Source organism: Bos javanicus, chromosome 3 (genome assembly GCF_032452875.1).
Source record: "Bos javanicus breed banteng chromosome 3, ARS-OSU_banteng_1.0, whole genome shotgun sequence".
Taxonomy (NCBI): Eukaryota; Metazoa; Chordata; class Mammalia; order Artiodactyla; family Bovidae; genus Bos; species Bos javanicus.
Window position 1 is genome coordinate 106,833,586 of NC_083870.1, and position 20,164 is coordinate 106,853,749.

Genomic DNA, 20,164 nt, shown 5'->3' on the forward strand with positions numbered 1-20,164 from the left:
GTGCTGTGTGACCCTGGGTTGGTTATTTAACTTCTCTGAGCCCATGGAATGAGGTTGGTAAAACAGCTTCACAAGTTGCTACATTTATAGGCCTATGGTAATTCAAGTCTTTGTTTTTATTAGAAAACTGGTAGGAACACCTTTGGATGGCTTTAAAAATCTGTTTCTGGGTCTCACGTGTCTATAAGACAGGTGGGACATTTCCACACATCCACACCAAGGCTGAGCAGCAGCTGCGAGAGGCTGGGGTCAGCACTGACCAGGGCTAGGTTCCCCCTAAAAGGGGGCTGACTTTCGGCTCTATCAACCTATCTCACAACAACTCTGAGAACAGACATGAGGAGCCCCATTTTACAAGGAGCGCTCTGAGGCTCAGAGAGGGCAGGGACTTCCCCAGGACCACACAGCAGAGGCAGGAGGGGAACCAGGTCCTGAGCTCAGGGTGCTGCTCACTCACAGCAGCAGCTCCCACCAGGGCCATGTACCCCTTGCCCCAGGGGGTGCTGGGGAGAGAGGGACCTGGGCTAGGTGGTGACTCACACATGGAGGGCTCCCATGGGGACATTCTCAGGGGGGCTGTATCCACAGCTCTTCTTGGTCCTGTGCCCGGAGTCAGCTTGTCCCCAGCACAGAGCTCCAGCCTCAGTTCCACATATGGATGGCTCTGTCCCCAGTCCCCCACCCCACCTCTGACCAGGGAGGCGGCATCTGGAACCCACCAGCCCAAGTCCTGAGCTGGTACTGGGATCTCAGCAGAGGTTAATGGCTGCCTCCTGTGGCTCACTCTCCCACTTGAACCCATCACCAGCTGTGGTTTGGGGGGACAGGCCTCGCAGATTGTCCCCTCTTCTTTGCTGGTAGGAAGCAAATGGCTGAAGACTCACAAAATCTGCTGTCACTCTGACCCCTGGGCCCCTCTGCCAAAACCCCTCTGACAGCTCTTTCCACCATGAAAGCCTGACCTCCTGACACAGAACTGTTACCTCCTTGAGCCCGGGATGGAAGGCCAAACAACCTGGGCCTGTCCCGGCTCAGCCACACAGAGGTCACGTTGTCCTGAGCAAGACACTGCCTCTCTGAGCCTCACTGTCCTCATCCGGGAGATGGGGATGAATATCATGTCTGCCAACAGGGTTGCTGGGGGGTTACAAGGTGAAGGGAGGCTGGTGGCCCTGGCCAGGGGCCTCTCCCTGCTCTGGGTCCCACAGCTCTCCCCACCTGGGCCTGAGCTATGGTCCTTGGTCCCCAGGTCTAGCCTGGTGTCTGCCGCAGCCTAGATCCATGCCCCTCACTGGCCCCAGGCAGGAAGCAAAGCTGATGGGAGACCTATGTTCATGAATGTAGATTAAGAGAGTTTAGTTATGGAAAAGATGATCTTTGAGAACTTCAAGGGTAAATGGCTCCATGATTTGGAGTATAATTTCGGCAGAGAAGAAAAGCTGGGCTTTGCCTGGGAGAACAAAGGGGGTCCAAACTGCCCATCGGGTCATTCACTGGGGCTGGACACTCATTCCATGACAAGCCAAGTCCCAGATGCGAGCCCAGGGTGACAAGACCACAGTCCCTGCCCCACTGAACTCAGAGTCTATGCCTTCCCCTCCCCTGCCCCCACCCCTAGGTGACCCAGGCAAGAGGCTCTCAATGTGGGCTCAGGACATCTGGGTCCTCACCTCAACTCTGGTGCTTTGATGACGTGACAGGGTTTTCCACGCTGAACTTTGTCCTGTTCTTCATACCGCCCTTATCACAGGGACAGCATCACAGCCTTTTACTCATCTGTCTCGCCAGGACCGGACTGTCTTCCTGGCACCACCCGCGTCCACCTAACACTACAGGATCTTACCGTCGGGGGTGTTCGGGGGCGGGTGAAGGCACACGCCTCGGGGACTCACATTCCTCGTGCGTCCCTGTCGGTCCAGCAGCTCACCGACCCCCACATCCCTAAGACTTCGCTGCCCTGAGCCGGGCAGGTTTTCCTGCCGCAGGTCCCTGTCCACGACAAGGTGATTCCCCGCCCCCAGCAGGCGCTCCCCCTGCGCGAGGTGGCGCACACGCCCCTGCCGCTCGCGCTCAGCCCCGGTAGGGCCGTTCAGCCCGCCGCCTTCCCCCGGGGTCGCCGCCGCCCGCCCGAGGCCCGCGCTCACCCATGTTGACGAAGCTCATGACCAGGTCTGCGCGGCCCAGGCGCCGCTCGGGGGCCCCGCCGTCCTCGTCGTCGTCGTCGGCCACGGCGCGGTACAGGTCGAGCATGAAGAGCGGCGCGGAAGCCGGCAGCAGGGCGGCGGCGGGGGGCGCGCGGGGCCGGGGCCGCCCGGGCAGCCCGAGCACCGCCAGGATCTCGCGCTGCAGGTCGCGGCGCTCGCGCGGGCCCAGGCGGCGCTGCGGGCAGCCGAGCGGGGGGCGCGGGCCGGGGATGCCGCCGCCGCTCAGCGCGCACAGCGCCAGGCCCAGCAGCCAGAGCGGCCCGGGGCGCGCGGCCATGGCGGGACCCGGCGGCCTCACCGCGCGCGCATCCGCTCCCAGCGGGGCCCGGATCGGGGCCGCCTCGACGGCGCGCGGCGGGCCTGGCTTGGGGCCGATGGGACGGGGCGTGGGTCGCCCGCGAACGCAGCGCGGTCCCTAGAGCTCCCGGACCGTCGGCTGCGACCGCACCGCCTCCGGCAGGAGCTCCTCTGGGAACCAGGGACGGTCGGCTAGTCTGTCCGTTCCGCTGCGCCCGACAGTCCGGCTGCTGCCGAAGCCGCTCAGCTTAGAGGCGCAGGGAGAGCTGCCGTCGGGTTCGGGGAGGTGTGGACCGAGTTTGTACCGCTCCGCCGGGCCGCGGCCGCCTCTGTCTGTCCAGCTGGGAGCCGTCGGGACCCGCCTCCGGGACCCGACCAATGGGGACGCAGGGGCGGGGCCAAGGCTCTTGGAAGGGGCTCTGTGTGGCTGGCGATGGAGACTTGAGATACGACTCGGTGTAGGTGATACGGCGAGAAATCCGCAGTTGTGCTGTCTGGGGCCAGCTGTTGTCCTGGACTCTCCTTCCCTTGCTGGCTGCGCTGTCGGGAGGGCGCGGGGACTGGGCCTGGGGACCCAGTGTAGAAGGACGGTCGGGGAGATCAGATCCTGCGCTCCCGCGGAGGCGTGTCCTTCCTTGATAGCCCTGTCGGAGCCGGATCCCAACTCTTCGTCTGGCCCGCCAAGTGACCCGGCAGCCTGCCTGGTGCGTAGGGTGTCGCCCCAGGACCCGAGACGTCTCAGTCGGGTCTAGAGGTGGAGGGGTTCGCGGGTACCAGCCAAGTCTAGAGAGTGGGTCGCATCCCTCTGGCAGCAGCATCCGGGCCAGAGTTTCCCGCCACTGCAGCTGCTGGCCGGCCTCCCGGCGTCTTCCCTGCAGTCCCCTTGTGTGAGCCTTTGGGGGTTCCTTCCGGGACATCTGACACCTGTCGTGTCACTGCTCCCGGCGCGCCCACCCACCTGGCTCCTGCGCGCTCTCGGTCGGCGCCTCTGGCCGGCCTTCCCAGCAGCTCCAGCAGCCGCGCTGTCATCGCCAGGTTTGCTGTGCGTCCTCTGAACCCCGGTGCGGGTCTAGCCGCGCGCAGGATATGCCTTCCGCAGGTCAAGGAACTCTGGCGTCCTTCCTGATCTTTTGCATCTTAGTTGTCACGGCCCTTAGCGGTTTGAGACAGGGCTCCTCGATTGAATAGCTCCGCATAGCTCAGCCGGTAAAGAATCTTCCTGCAGTGCAGGAGACCTGGGTTCGATTCCTGAGTTGGGAAGATACCCTGCAGAAGGAAATGGCAACCCACTCCAGTATTCTTGCCTGGAGAATCCCATGGATAGAGCAGCCTGGCAGGCTACAGTCCATGGGATCCCAAGAGTTGGACACGACTTAGTGACTAAACCACCACCACCATTCTGCACAGACCCTTCCCTAGGCACTAATCTCACCTCGGTTTTTCATTTATGGTTAAGGAGCTGCACTGAGAGGAAGAGACACGTAAACTGAGCTCCGAAAGCTGGAATGAACTGGTGAGGAGTGGAGTGTTTCAAGGTAGAAGCAATAGCTTGTGTGAAGGCCACAACTCCAAAGAGCATCACGATAGCAGATGACAGTTAGCACTGTTCGTGCACCAGCCACGTTCTGTGTCATTTCTTTCCGGCTCACACCTTGTTATAGGGGAGTCGCACCCCCCATTCCCCACCTCACTTAACAGATGAGGAGCCAGAGGCACCCAGGGGTTAAGGGACTTCCTTCAAGTCACATAGCAGTGGACCTGGGTCGGAGTAGGTGAGCACATGCAAGTGAGCTCAGTGAAGCCTGGAGAGACTGGGGGGCAGGTGACCAGGTGAGGACTCTGCATAGCAGATGGCTATGGCACCCCAGTGTGGGTTAAAGATAAAACTTCAAAATAAACGTATGATTTATCCAATAAAATTCAGATTTCCCCAAGACCACATCAAACTTAAAAATATGTCAAATCTTAAATCCAGTCACTTGCTGGTGTCTTATGCCTAGTCTTCCTTTTACCCAACAGGTAAATCTCTACAAGACTGCTAAACCCAGTTAAGAATGTTTCACACTAGCCATTCAAAGTGCCCAGGACCTGACCAGAGGCTGGATGCAGAGGGGACTTACGGATTGGAGGGAGCATGGACTCAGGACCTACAGCTGGAGACAGGTACAATAATGCAAGGGGTCAGGACAACAATGATCCTCTAATAGAGATGGGATGGAGGGCTGTTACGGTGAGTCCACAAGGCTTGGTGACTCCGCACGCACAGGCAGGGGACAGAGTCGAGGGTGTCCCCTTGTCAGACTTAGTCAGGGCCTCTGAAATCTCTTGCCCTCTTCCTTGTCCCTGTGTTCCTGGGCTTCCCTCTGCATTTCCTCTTTGAGTCACTGGGGGCCTCAGATCTAGCCTGTAATTCTCCCATTGTGTACTGTATAATACTGGTCTCCCAGCAAGACTGCAAGCAGCCCTAGTGCTGGTCTGATTCTTGTAATAGAAATTATCTCCATTTAGGATGAGTGGAGATGGCTGTGCTCTTGAAACGATACCCTCGCATTCCCATAAACCACTGGGTGCTGATCTGCACTGTGCCCTGAGCCAGAGATGAAGCTGCCCAGCTCCCTGCCCTCTAGTGGCCCTCAGGGGTCACGAGTGAACAGTCTTTTTGAAGGCAGAATGGAGGCTGTTCTCTGACAGAGGGGCCAGCAAAGTGTCTGGAAGGGCAGAAAAAATGGGGACAGGTGATCTGTGAGTGGGATCGTGAAACTCCTGAACTTGAGGGGAACTGACATGGGGAAGGTTTCTTGCAGAGTTCAGTTCAGTCCAGTTGCTCAGTCGTGTCTGACTGTGACCCCATGGACTGCAGCATGCCAGACTTCCCTGTCCATCACCAACTGCCATTTACTCAAACTCGTCCATTGAATCGGTGATGCCATCCAACCATCTCATCCTCTGTTGTATCCTTCTCCTCCTGCCTTCAGTCTTGCTCAGCATCAGGGTCTTTTCCAATGAGTCAGCTCTTCACATCAGGTGGCCAAAGTATTGGAGCTTCAGCTTTAGCATCAGTCCTTCCAATGAATACTCAGGACTGTAATTTCCTTTAGGATGGACTGGTTGGATCTCCTTGCAGTCCAAAGGACTCTCAAGAGTCTTCTCCAACCGCACAGTTCAAAAGCGTCAGTTCTTCGGTGCTCAGCTTTCTTTATGGCCCAACTCTCACATCCATACATGACTACTGGTAAAACCACAGCCTTGACTAGACAGACCTTTGTTGACAAAGTAATGTCTCTGCTTTTTAATATGCTGCCTAGGTTGGTCATAACTTTTCTTCCAAGGAGCAACTGTCTTTTAATTTCATGGCTGTGGTCACCATCTGCAGTGAGCCCCCCAAAATAAAGTCTGTCACTGTTTCCATTGTTTCCCCATCTATTTGCCATGAAGTGATGGGACTGGATGCCATGATCTTAGTTTTCTGAATGTTGAGTTTTAAGCCAAGTTTTTCACTCTTTCACTTTCATCAAGAGGCTCTTTCGCTCTTCTTCACTTTCTGCCTTAAGGGTCATCTGCCTGAGGTTATTGATATTTCTCCCAGTAATCTTGATTCCAGCTTGTGCTTCATCCAGTCCAACATTTCTCATGATGTACTCTGCATAGAACTTAAATAAGCAGGGTGATGATATACAGCCTTGACGTACTCCTTTTCCTATTTGGAACCAGTCTGTTGTTCCATGTCCAGAGTTGGGTCAAACAAGGGCTTCCCCAGCCACTTGGCAACTTTGTGATCTTGGGCAAGTCACTGAACCTCTCTCAGGCTGTCCCTCATCTATAAGTGAGGCTCATAATTGTAGGATTGTGATGTGAATTATGTAAGAATGTACATAGAGCCTTAGCACAGAGATGGCACACAGCAAGCACTCAATACATGTTAGCTGTTGTTATTCAAGGCTCCAGAACCTGCCCTCCTCTATCCTAGCAGACACCAAGTCTGCATTACTTGTTTAGCACTTGTGTCACAGAACTGCAGTTTTAACCCCTTTCCTGTTATCCCTAAATTTTCCACATGGTCTTGCACACAGGTGTTTATTGAATGGAAATGCACTTTCTGCAGAGTGCACCCTAGCTGAACTTTGTTGCAAAGACTGAGAGAAACCCTGAATTCCTTGGTAAGAAAAACAAGTGACTGTGGTCCAGATTCTGACAAAGTGGAGATCGAGCTCCTTCCAGCATGCTTCTGCAGCTAGGAAGTCTAGAGGGGTAAGCAGATTTTGAGTGAAAACACCTTCCTACAAAGTTCCAACAGTCTGAAGCTAAACTTGATTCCACAGAGAACAGAGTAAGCTCTTGCTTCAGAATCTGTCAGGCTGCACATTCTTTTGGGATATTTGGCCTCAAACAGCTCTGGCAATCCTGTGTCCTTCTTATTGAATTCCCATATCACAAGGGGAGTGTGACCCAATGAGCAAGGATGCAGGTGGATGAGGTTGAATCCCTCTTACCTCTAAAGTTCTCTAGTTATTTCCTAGTCTAACTCCTGTGTCAGAGTTACTTAATATTTGGCTGTTCTAATTAAAAGCCAACGAGGAGCTGAAGGGAAAAGAACTGGCAGGCTTGGATAGGGAGCCAAGGACTAGATTCAAGGTCCACTCCTGCCGTTTATTTATTATGTGATCGCGGGAAAATTACTTTCTTCCCACTTTCCCATTTGTTTCTCTGTCTATAAAACAAAGGAGCTAGATTTGATGACCACTTTTGTTTCTACCTCTGAAATCCTATTTATTCTACCATTTAACCAGAAATTTCAGCATACTGTGGGAAACTGGCCCATATTCTGAAGCTCTAAGGCCTGTGATTTCTACAACAGAAATCTTCTTACATACTGGTTATTTGTTTAATGATGTAAGTGGGGTAGATAGCCCTACAGATTTACATTAATAACCGTCTATTTCTTTGTTCCCTTGTTAAATGAAATTAACGAGAATAAGATATACAAGGAAAAAATTATTAATGAGCTCCATAATTTATCCAAGATATCTGAATTTGAATAATACACTGAAGTACCTAAAACACAATCATTCCCCAGAGTAATATGTTATATATAAGGTAATGGTTGAGAAAAAAAAGGCAGGAAATACAAAATATTTGTTACTGCAAGCAATTTTAATACAAAAGTGTGTCTTGTTTTTAAACAGTTCATTGGTAGAGCTTCAGTTTCTGCCTCAATTAAAACCAATTGAGATAATCACACAGCAACATGGTCGGAGCTGAAGAGGAACAGCAGCTAAAAATCAGGAGCCCCAGTCAGCCCCTCTTCATGGTCACTTGGTCAGTTGACTTTATTACGCACAAAAAAAGACGGAAGCAAACGGGACTTGTTAACAAGTGTGCTGGTGAACTCCTTTAAAGGATGAGCGAATGTTTTGTTTTATGTCCACATTTTCAGAATAGGCTTGTGGAATTCATTCCTCGGTTTGTGGGACGTTGATCGACCATTTTAAATAAATAGCAAAAAATGCAGATAAACAAACTGTAATTCACGATGCCACCAGGAAGTCTCCCTTTGCTGACGGCCTGGGTCCCAGTGAGCACATGAGTTATTAGCGGCCAGGTTGGATAGGAAGTTATGAACCAGGACTCTTACAAACCCCCAATGTTCTGACGTCTTCTGAAGAGTTACGTTTACCCCTGAATTCTAGCAGCTATTTGTCCTTTAAACGCCCAGTACTGAGACAGTATTCAAAGACAGTATTGCAATGAACTCCTTTTGCTGTATCATGTGCAAACATTACCTACATGAGGTTCCCTCTCTTCAGCTAAAATCACACAACATTAAAAAACAATGGAAAAAGCAATCAGAAGTGCCCTCCCCTCAGTTCTCACTAATTGAGGTGTCTGTGATTTACAAAAAAAAGAGTTCCTAAACACTGCAGGATTCTTATTTTTTTTTTAATATAATTTATCTTGCTGAGATAGCAAGTCAAGTTTATAAAGAAGATGCATTTAGGAATAATCCTAAAAGATAAAGCAGGTTTACAACCCTGCACCGCGAAGAAACCCTATTTAGAGGCTTTTTTTTTTTAATACACATTTGCATCTTGACCTTTTTGCTTGTTCTCAAATATTTCATTTCTGGGCCCCATCCATTACAGGGTTACCAGGAGGCAAATTTTATCTACATAAATATTCACATGAAAATAGTAACTTACAAAAAGAAAAAAAAATAAGGCAGCTTCATAACACAATTATTCTTTTACACTTTTAACAATATAACTTCTCCCATTCAGAATAAATATACACCCAATGCATGGAGCAGGATTCAAAGTGGAGAGAGGCTTGGGGGTGCTTGTACAGTGTTATCGCTTGGGGCCCGGAGTCCTGGGGGAGGCAGTGGTGGTCTTCTTGGACATGGTGGGGATTTTGGAAGGCTTGTTGAGCCCCCTCCTGGAGCTGCCCTGGCCCCCTGCGGCACTGCTCTCTGAAGTGTCTGAACACGCAGACTGTGTCTCTAAAAGGTCAAAGTCAGAGGCATCGCTTCCTCGACGGCTGCTGGCTCGACTCCCGGCCCGACTGCCAGCTCGACTTCCAGGGCGACTGGCTGACTTTTTAGGGTCTGGAATTTAAGAATAAAGTGGCAGACTTAATAGAGACAGCACTGGTGGGTGGGTGGGGTGGGTGGAGGGCATGGTGGCGGTGGTGTGGAGAACAAAAGAACCAGAGGCCAGGGTTCTGATCCTAATACCACCTGACGTGCTGAGTGACCATGGGCAAACCAGAGTCTTTCTGAATCTCGGTTCTCTCACCTACACAGAAGTTGCCGAAGCCTTTTCTGACTTTGGGCTTCTACCTGAGAAGCGTCCTGAGGAACAGAAAGCAGCTTCTATCAGCAGCACCGTCACCTCACATGCCCCCATGGCAGAGCGGAGCGGGGCTGCCCTGGGCCTCGGCTCGGAGGAGAGAGCCGCATGGGCAGACTAAGAATGGGGGGCAGGAGGGCCGGCAAACAGCAGCAAGTGGAAGCCAAAGCCCTAGGTTCCCAGGAGGAACGTCCACAAGTGAGCAGACGTGATCCTCCCCTGACTCTCAGCTCCGAGCCAACATAAATACGGTGTGTTAGGAAGGCCCGGCTCTAGGAGGCCCTTTCCCCCTTACATTCTCCCCTGTACAATCGTTTCTGATGGCGAACAGGTGCTGTGGCTTTGGCTGTGGGAGCGCCTGCTCTCGGGAGGCAAGGTTTGAGCCAGCTGTCCTCTGGGCACCGCATCTGTGTTTCTCTCCATCTCTGCTCCTCAGGGAGGAGTGAAGCACTGCGGGGAGCCTGCTGTTTCCAGAGGGCCTGGCCATGCCCTCGCCCCTACCCGCAGTGGAGAAGAGCTGGGGCAGGTCCTTACCTGCCCGGTTAGTTTTGGCACCCGTGGACGCGGGGGAAGAACTGTTGCTAGTATCGCCGGCAAGCGATGTTCGACTTGAATGAAAGGCGGGTGTGGGTCGTTTCAACTTGCTGCCTGTTGATGGAATAACCTTAAAAAAAATAAAAAGGTCATATTTACTTGGTGAAATTGTTGACAGAAATTCCACTTTACAAGGTTTACTTAAGCCCTCCTAATTTTCTAAAAAACTGAAAAGCTAGTTAAAAGTCCAGGAAAACAATGATTTATTTTGAAAGTATGCTAGGTCATGAATTTGGAGCATTTCAAAAATAAAGCCTTCATGTGCCAATTTAAGGTTTTAAAATGTCTTCCAATGCCTTTTATCTTATTGACAAATTTCTACTAGAAAAAAAAAATCCTCAAATGCTAAGATTACAATAGTCATAACAAACAGAAATATGATAAATGAGTAAAGGTAAGAAATCCAAATACTCCAAAGTATCAAAGTTTTGGGGCTGGAGAAGGCAATGGCACCCCACTCCAGTACTCTTGCCTGGAAAATCCCATGGACGGAGGACCCTGGTGGGCCGCAGTCCATGGGGTCGCTAAGAGTCGGACACGACTGAGCGACTTCAATTTCACTTTTCACTTTCATGCATTGGAGAGGGAAATGGCAACCTACTCCAGTATTCTTGCCTGGAGAATCCCAGGGACAGGGGAGCCTGGTGGGCTGCAGTCTACGGGGTTGCACAGAGTCGGACATGACTGAAGCGACTTAGCAGCAGCAGCAGCAGCATGTGACATATGAATTCTAACCCCAAATTGTTAACATGGAGATCCAAATATTACTCCAGTCCCTATCACAGAGATGCAATAAATTCACTGAAGTAGATCTATTTTTTCACTGGTAGAATGAAGATTAAATTACTTGACCTGATCAAATAAATGATTAGGAGAAGCACACGAGAGTGGGGCTGTGGTATGAGGAACAAGGCTCTGAATGGCCTGGGACCAGAAGGGCCTGGGTCTGGACTTAACATACACTGGCACGCATGCCTCCACTTCTCGCCCTGGAGACCAGGGAAGGAGCCTGCCTCTCCGAACCCCACTGCTACACATTCCCTTGTGTTCAGTCCACCGCAGCCACTGGCCTGCTGCTATCCCTTCAACAGCCCAGGAAGGCTCCCTGTTTGCTGCCTGAAATCTCCCAGGTTAAAGCAGAAACTCCAGAAAAGCAGGGACTTACTTTGCTCCCTGTCACACCCTAGACACCTAGTACTACATCTGGCACAGACGAGGGGCTCAATATAAACTTGTTGAGTGAATAAGTCGCATGCAGAAGCACTTCCCAAAGTGGCAAAGAGCTGGCTAGATGTATGTATCATTACTGATGCTGGTAGTAGCTCCATTTACCATCTGAGTGTATATATATATTTTTTTAAAGAATTTGGAGAGAAAATATTTTAAATCTATTTTGAGTATCACTCATGCCACAGCTCTTCTAATTTTTCTTTGAAATCAATCATGTAAATTGTTTTCCAGGACTTTTAAGATGTTTATACAAAGAAAAGAGTAAAGCAACCCATTTTGTTGTGTTTCTTTTTTCTTTATAAAGAAAGAGCAAAAGCAACAGAGGGATTTACATTCCAGCACAAACCCTCCTGGCCCACACAGGAGGAAGAGCACCAGTTTCAGAAGCTACTGCTGCTGGGCAGACGTGGCCCCAGCGATGTTGGGCTGGGAGTCTGCGCCAGGACAGTGTGCAGAATACCAGTAGTTAAGAGAAGATGAAATCTTGAAATGAAAGGAAACCAAAGGTAAAACCTTAAGACAGAAAAGCTGATCTACCAGAATCCTATGAGAATTGGCACTTCATAATTAAAACATTAAAAATTCTAGAACTTTTGAGACTTTCATGAAACTGGAGCCACTAAAGAAGAAAAAGCAGGATAGGCAGGTTGAATCACGGGGATTTAGTGTCAGTGGGTCCCCAGATCACGTTCTAAGCCAGATGTATTTCTGAACTGAAGCGGGATGAAACCCAGAGAAGCGAGTCCATTGTGGACACTGGCTTCTTGTACCTCCTGTTTACACTGGTTGAAGCTTTACACGACTAGACACAGTGCCACATTTTGAGGCACAAGAACCCAGTGTTTCCCGGCAGGAGCTAGAGTGCCAGTTGTACAGCTATCAGACAAGCTGCTAGTCCACATCTTATTTCTGAAACACTGCTCTTCCAAAGGCACTTGGGCATTTTAATGACTGCACTTGAACATGCTGAGCCGCTGGCATGTGTATTCAAATCAAGGCTATTGAAACCCAAGTGCCTGGGCCAAGGAATTCAGAAACTAAAACCCGAGCCTCAGAGCAGTGTCCACAAATGCTTGGCTGAAGGAGGCAGCGCCCAAGCCTGGGACCAGTGTGGCAACACCAACCACCCCCGGAATGTGACTCCGGGCGGGAGGCTGCCAGCCACTCTTCTGTCCTAAGCAAAGGTAGAACACTGTTGAACATGCGCCGTCGTTGAATTTCAAGTGTTCATAACTCGTTTGTGTCAGATACAACGTCTGGAGACTCCAAGAGGCCTGATTATAAACAATATTGATAAACAAATCACCACAAATGACCACTGTTTACCACCCTGAGCAAGTATCATTCTAAGGACTGTTGGGAAGTTGTTACACAATCCAGTCTCAGGCATCTCTTATTTATCTCCAATTTTGGTGAATCCGAGTTAGAAACCCCTGAAAGACAATGGACGGGATGAATCAGCTGTGAAAGCAAACACCACAAAGATGGAAAAGAGCACGGACTCGTGTCAGGAGGAAGAGCTGGTCAGGTTCTCGGCATGAGCGAGGGCCTGGTCTTGCCTGTGTCCTTAGTCAGCAAAGCCATACTCTACCTCGGGGCTGGGCAGCTGGAGGTCAGGATAGTGGCTGCCCCTGACAGGGGTGCCAGCTCTACTGTTTACCAGCCAGGGTTTGTCATAACAGCGAGAGAACTGAAGCGGAGTCTGTGAAACGGAAATCCAAAGGGAAGGACGGGAACAATTGAAAGTGGAACACAAAAGGAGCAAATTGGGAACATAAAATAAATAAATAATAAATAGAAGACACTAAATTTTAAAGAAACAGAAAAGAAAATAAAATGTGCATCAGTCCAACGGGGTGAAAGGGGCCGAGGCAGAAAGGCAGCAGCATTCTTCATCTACAACCCATCATCACAACGAGCTTCTCTCTTAGCTCCAGCTGCACAGACAGTGCCTGGATTTTCAAGATCAGTAACTCTGCATGGGTTCAAACTCAAAATGGGAACAGGTGGAAAGAAGCACTTTGGACCTAACGACTCAATTCCTATTTAAACGTCCTTTGTGGCCATATTAAGGGTCCAGATCTGTGTACCACTAGGGCCTGGCCAGCCTGGTCTATATGTCTGCAAGTTCCTCTCCTCACTGGAGTCTTTCAGAGGCTACACTGAACAATGGCCACGTGCAGAGCTGGGAGCGGGGCAGGAGGTCATACCCGAGGCTGTACGTACCTTGGTGCCACTGGCTGGGGTGGCTGGAGAAGACGGCATGGATGTACAGCTGTGGTTACTCTGACTAGCACTTGAGCTGGAGCGAGTAGGGGAGGCTGCGCGGGAAGATGGTTTGGACCTTCGACCCCGGGACCGGAAAGGGGTCATGCCCTGGGATGCCCCCTCAGGGAGGATGAATTTCTCTCTAAGTTCGATGTTAGTTCTACCTCGAGCTAGAAAAGGGAATAAACACACACACACAGGGACAGTCAACCTTGAGAAAGTGTATCTTCGGTGGTCACACAGCTGCTTGACCCCACGAAAACAGTTACATAATTGATAGGTTTAGTACCATCTGCGGCTTCTTTTAAAATAGAGATAAATCCCTGATTTATCAGCCTTGTCATGATTCTTACCCACAGCAGACACATTAACTAATAACCCCTTGGTTTGCTGTAATAAAGAGCTCTCTGTGTGCCAAGCACCGCCCCATGCTGCAGTCACGATCTTGCCTCGCCACTGTCCCCTGGGGTCAAGAGAGAGTGGGTGCAGCAGTCCACAAACCTCCGAGGTTAAATCAAAACCCCTCTTTTCTCTCTCACAGGACATGTGTACTTTTTGCTCAACTCTTGCAGGACACACGGTAATGAAACGGTATAGAAAAACACATCACTGAGATTGACATCATCTAGACAAGGGTCCCCAACCTCTGGGCCACAGACCGGTACCTCCTATCAGACCAGGAGTGGCATTCGGTTAGAAATAAAGGGCACAATGAACGTTATGTACTTGAATCATCCAGAACCTACCCCTCCCCTGGTTCTGTGGAAAAACTGTCTTCCATGAAACTGGTCCCTGGTGCCAAAAAGGTTGGGGACCACTGATCTAGACTCTTGTACTTGAATTCAGTTGGTAATAATCCTAAAGAAAGGGGTCCAGGAACTCGGGACAGTAAAAAGATCTGGGCTGAACTGTTAAGAAGCAAACATGTGGGAGGAGAGAGAGAAAGAGATCAAGACCATGCACAGAACTTGCCAGTGAGAAACCATTCGGTCAAAAGCTGAAAGCCACGAGAAGCTGAGGGCAGACCTGCGGGGGGAGAGGGACGCCGGCCGGAAAGCCTGGGAACACAGCAGTGCTTCCCGGGGCTTCCCGGGGCCACTGGACCAGAACCCCGCGTTTGGATTCGGTCGGAAGATAACAAGTACCGCCAACACACAAGTTAACTGCAAAAGACATTATGAATTTAAAAGAAACAATTCCTCTGCAACGTGTTCTTAAGTCACACCTCACTGAAAGGTGTTAATTCTGTGATCACCTTCTGTCTCCTTATTCACCCTCAAGCTGCTCCCTGTTTAAGATGGGTCTAAATGAACTGGACTGTTAGTAAAGCCTGGGAAAAGGGAACCATCATAAACAAACTATTTGCCATTTTCCCCTATATTAGATGTTTTACTCTGGCCAGAAACTGCAAGTTTAGAAGATTTCAGGTAATGGTATACATTGCTCTCTCCTGCCCAGTCCCACAAGTCCTCAAGAAATTTGAGCAATCTTGGTAGAATCAGACTTTAAATCAGGTTGCACAAGGCTTCATAAACAGAGTGGTTTAAATTCCTAAGTTAAATCCAAATTTTTTCAATATGTGAAGTTGACATAACATATCAGAGTATCAGCTTAAAAGGGCTAACCTGGATATCAAAACCTCTGAGTTACAGTCCAGGCTCTTCCCAGCTGTGATCCCTCCTGCCTGGGGCTCTGTTTCCTCAGCCTCCCTACAGGTGATCACTCAGGTTGACTGATGTCTATGGGTCCTTCTTGTCTGACGGTGTAGCATTCCTGGAATGCTAACCTGTTTCCTTCCTTCTCAGGCCCCAATAGAACATGCCCTTCAAGGTTCATTCCTGGGCCCTCTAGTTCCTTACTCATCCTTTTTCCAAACTCTAGCACTTCCCTCAGTGTCTAAACTCATGATTCTTAAAGAGAATTTCCTTCAGCACTAACCTGGGTACTTAATAACATTCTGTGTTGCTAAATATTTATTTTATCTTATGTTTGTTAACATGCCCAGCACAACGGCAGACGCACAGCAAGTGCTGAAGGAACACTGACAAACAGAAATCGTTACTCAACTGAGGACCACGACGCCTCAGAGGAGCTGTTTATGACCCTAGGCCAGACAGAACTTCAGACGTGTGGTTTAAACCTATGAGACTTAACAGTTCACTGAGCTCACTCTCCAGAAAACACCACAGTGACACAAGAGGAAGACTTTGAAATGGCATCACTGATGAGGGCAATTACATGTTAAATGCAATAATGTAATGATAACATGTTCCCCATGCCAGTTTACAGCGCGTGATCACGTGTAAATACTATGCTTGACTCTTCTCGGTAGCCAGTCAGCATTCCCACGTCACGGAAAACTGCAACACTCAGAGGCTGAGGGCAGGGAAAACTACGCAAGAACTCGAACCAGAATCCTCATCTTCCACCCGAGCTGCCCTCTGCCCACCCCCAGCTCCCTGTATCATCAGCTACACGAGCTCATCCCACTCTGGGCTCCATGCCCCTCTAACAAGCCCCCTCCCCGGGGCAATCACTGGCAAGGGTCACAGACCACTTCTGCCTCAGGGGATGCTTTTAAATTGTAGAAAGGTTGAAATCTACAGAAAACTACAAAGAATTAAAACTGCTTAACCTTAGGGGACAATCCCATTGAACTGTTAGTATCTTTATTCCTCTGCACAACTTTGTGTATATGTATGTCCATATATAAAAAATGCAGAAACATCAGAAACATTTCTCCATGCTTGATATATGTGACATAACTTCAGCTAGCTGCAAAGTACTATTTCATCATATTGAAATGAGTTTATTTCACCAACCCTGTGTTGTGTTTGTTCATAATTTTTAACACACTGTATACAATGCTGTGAAAAAAGTTTTTGTGCCCATCCATGACTTCCTTTTAAGGTAAGTCTTTACAAGTGCATTTGCTGGGGAGAAAGGATGCACACTCAAGGTTTTTGGTACTTGTCAACTGATCTACAGCTTCCCTGGTGACCCAGTGGTAAAGAATCTGCCTGCCAAGCAGGAAGTGTGGGTTTGATCCCTGGGTTGGGAAGATTCCCTGGAGAAGGAAATGGCAACCCACTCCAGTATTCTTGCCTGGGAAATTCTATGGACAGAGGAGCCTGGTGGGTTATATATATAGTCCATGGGGTCACAAAGAATCAGACATACTTAGCAACTAAACAGCAACTGCTCTACAAAACTTTACACCAGTGTACACTCTCAAAAATAACGTCATGAATACATTCCATTTACCTCACTCTGGCCAGTGCTCTCTGTATTGAGAGAGTATGTGTGCACTCATGTGTGTCACCTGAAAACAGGTAAAGACCAGATAAACCTGACAGGTAAAAACTCTTCTCTGCTGTTGTCAAACGACAACAAGTGGAGGAGTTACTATTTTCCTCTTGAAATACCCTCCCTTGGCTTCTAAGACCCCTGCCTGTGTCCTCCTGCAGACTACCCCGTCCCACTCACTTCTTCAATGCTGATGTCCCCCTGGTTCTGTCCGCAGTCCTGTTCTCCCTCTTAGACTTTCAACCTGGGGAGGAGCTCATCCACGGGAGACTTTAGCACCATCATCAGGTCCTGCCTGCCTCTCAGTTACACCCCCAGTGCAGACCTTCTCCTGGATGCCAGACCCTTACCTCCAATACTGATTAGACACGACTGAAGCAGAAACCTGGCTGTTGACGTAGGCCCCTCCCTCATGATGGCAGTTCAGCCTACCATTGACTCCACCTTCTAATACTTCTTGAATCCCCTCAGACTTCTGGCACACCTCAAACTTATGTGGTTCACGGAGCATCTCCCCAACCCTGGACCACTGTAACAGGCTTCCAAATGGTCTCTGTGTTTCTCATCTCAACCCCATCCCTCCCTCACTCCTCATTCCCCAGACTGAATTTCTAAATAGCAATCTGATCTCTCTAAACAGTGTAAAACCTTTCCATGGTCTTTCATTGCTTACAGCAGCATTTCCCAAACTGAGGCTTCTGAGGGGTTTCCTACGAAGAGAAGTTTAGTAAACACTGGATTCTACATTTTTTTCCCTCTCTCTAGGAGAGCCCTAATGCAATCAGCATTTTATAAACTCTGAAAAGTCCTGCAGTAAAGAAACCTGCTTACTTACAGATGCGTTTGACCATGCCTTTTTTGTTTTTTTTTTTTAAAGATCATATCTTAGGGCCCAGACCCCAAAGGCAGTCATTTCAAGTTCAGTTTTTCAACCACCAGAGAGATCATCATTTTTCTAAGAGACTACTGCTAGCCACTGATTTTGGCTGCAACATGCCTGTTAGGTAAAATTCACTTCCACTGTTTACCGGGCAGAGTTCTGGTATACCGAGACGAAGAGTTCTGTGGATGGGAGCTTGCGGATTATGATGCTAGTGCAACAGTGTTAATGTGCTACTGACCTGTACACCTAAAAATGGTCAGGATGCTAAGTTACATGTATTTTACCATATAATTAAAAAATCAGTTCTAAGCCAAACTGTCTTTTAAATCTTCACAATAAAGTTTTTCTAGATAGTCAGTAAAATTGCAGGGAACTAATCTGTCTAATGCTCAGAAACATTCATGGACCCCTAGGGTAAATGTGCACGTATTCATTATCTCCATCCAAACATGATTGCCTTTGCCACGGCTCAATTCAGAAAGTCAAATCTCCAATTCTGGCAGTACCAGGAACCTACTGAGTTGACTACTTTAACCTTTACATTTGGTTACAGAAATGTGCAGGCTGAGATAGCTTTCATCATCTTAAACAGCTATGTAATGGCAGATAACACGATTACGCAACATTAATATTATAAATTTTGTACTCTCCATAGAATAACATTCTCTATGGTACAGCCAAGTAAATGCAACCCAAATGAATAAAAAGTCCACCAAAGTGGAGCTTCAAGAAGCCATAGTAATCCTCACAGAATCCTAGGCAGCTTCTCATTGTGACGTTCATGCCCTTCCAAGTCACTTATTACATCTGCCTGGGCCCTTAAGTGTTTCTTTATTAGCACAACTTTTATTTGCTGAGATGTAGCTCATCCTGTCCATCATGGTAGAGTTATGATATTTAAGCCTAACAGGAGTTCTGGACTCTATAGCCAATGGAATCAGGATGAGGGCACCCTTGGGAGGGCATAAGGTTGAGCCTTACCTTGTCTGCTCCAAGAGATGCTGAAAAAGGCTACTATGTTCCACAGAAAATAGTTCCTAGATGGCCCTCCCATATATCCTTGGAGGTTCCAATTTCTAGCTAACAAGATAAGGAAAAGCAAGCAGTGTTCTCCTTGGCCAGCAGCACAATGTTATCGTAAATAGAGCAAGTAGAGCAGGCAGCAAACAGGCAAAGATTCCAGAATGTCACATGCAGTTCAATCACACATGACATGAAAAATAAAACTTTATTAATAGATTTGGAAATGAATAATCTTATTTTACTGACTTAAGGTTAAAAAGAAATATATATTGCTTCTCATTGGAAATAATCAAAGGGATTTTTATAGCAAAGAAATTGGTTCGTGATATAATTAAATTCCAAAATAGATTTAAACCTGCTCTAGTTTTCATCAGAATAAGTGTTTTTAAAACTAACTACTTTAATAAAAAGAAATTTCTAATGAAGATTATTGCCCTATTATTTCTCTGGGTTTATTGGAGTATATGCAGAATGAGTTAAGAGGAATTTATGAGCGTATCTGAATTTATGTGAGAACCTTCTTTATTTTTTATTTATTTTTAAAGATTGTCTTGATGTGGACCAGTTTTAAAGTCTTTACTGAATCTGTTACAATATCGCTTCTGTTTCATGTTTTGGATTTTGGGCCAGGAAGCACGTGGGATGTTAGCTCCCCGACCAGGGACTGAACCCGTGCTCCCTACACTGGAAGGCAAAGTCCCAATTGCTAGACTGCCCGGAAGTCCCAGAACCTTTAGCTTTAAATGCTTCAGATTCTGACAATAAGTCACATCCAAAGAAGCGACGTAACAGTACTGTAAACATTTCTGTTAGGTTTATAAAGTAAGCCTTACCAATTTAATTACGCAGTAACACACATATAAGAAGGGATGGTGGTGGGTATGTTAGCCCACGAGACATGCAGCATGTAGGTCAGGAGCCAGACTGTGGGATCTGAACCCTGTCTCTGCCATTGATTAGCTGCCTCTCCTCAGGAAGGTTGTTTACCTTTTCTGTGCTTCAATTTGCTATTTTATATAATGGAGATAATAATAGTAGCTACACCTCCTAGAGGTGAAAATGTGTTATTATTGGTAAAATGATTATAATAGTGTGTAGTATAAAAACCTGTAAGTATTTGTTAAACAGAAACTCAGAACAAATTCCACGGATACTGTCTCAACAGGCACATTTTATGCTTTTTCAACTTAAAATAGTTAGAAGAGCTATGGTTTGGCTATTTCAAAGCATTCATAAAGGCAGCAGATACCACAGAGCCAAGAGATGCTAAAGTTTAAAAAGCAAAGCCATTCTCAACAGGCCGGGATGTGGGTAAGAGGGACAAAGCTTAAAAGCCAACCTATGGGAGACTGACTGGAAATCGAGGAGCTGGAATCAGAGCGCTTTATTTTACTCCCAGGATGGTGCACTAGAATAAAAAATACATAAATACAAAGAAACAGAGCAGGAAACGCAGAAATTGGTCAAGAAAGACAAACCGGCGGAGAGTGGGGGAGGCTCCTGCGTACCCACAT

At 48.2% G+C, this 20,164-nt stretch overlaps 2 protein-coding genes across 20 annotated transcripts in view; both read right to left on the reverse strand.

The window, feature by feature from the left end:
- Window positions 1-2,481, reverse strand: part of BMP8A (bone morphogenetic protein 8a) — a 44,656-nt gene extending 42,175 nt beyond the window's left edge. The window contains exon 1 of the mRNA XM_061412437.1: window positions 2,145-2,481. Coding sequence (XP_061268421.1) covers window positions 2,145-2,481 — 337 coding nt within the window. The remainder of the gene's footprint in view (window positions 1-2,144) is intronic.
- A 5,152-nt stretch (window positions 2,482-7,633) lies between these two features.
- Window positions 7,634-20,164, reverse strand: part of MACF1 (microtubule actin crosslinking factor 1) — a 340,889-nt gene continuing 328,358 nt past the window's right edge. For 9 of the 19 annotated variants that reach the window (XM_061412419.1, XM_061412428.1, XM_061412418.1 and 6 more), the window contains 5 exons: window positions 19,990-20,058; window positions 13,397-13,608; window positions 12,762-12,872; window positions 9,881-10,010; window positions 7,634-9,102 (listed from right to left, as the gene is read on the reverse strand). In XM_061412419.1, coding sequence (XP_061268403.1) covers window positions 8,846-9,102; window positions 9,881-10,010; window positions 12,762-12,872; window positions 13,397-13,608; window positions 19,990-20,058 — 779 coding nt within the window. In that variant the 3' untranslated portion in view covers window positions 7,634-8,845. The remainder of the gene's footprint in view (window positions 9,103-9,880; window positions 10,011-12,761; window positions 12,873-13,396; window positions 13,609-19,989; window positions 20,059-20,164) is intronic. The other 10 variants (XM_061412434.1, XM_061412433.1, XM_061412427.1 and 7 more) reach the window with 3 other exon arrangements.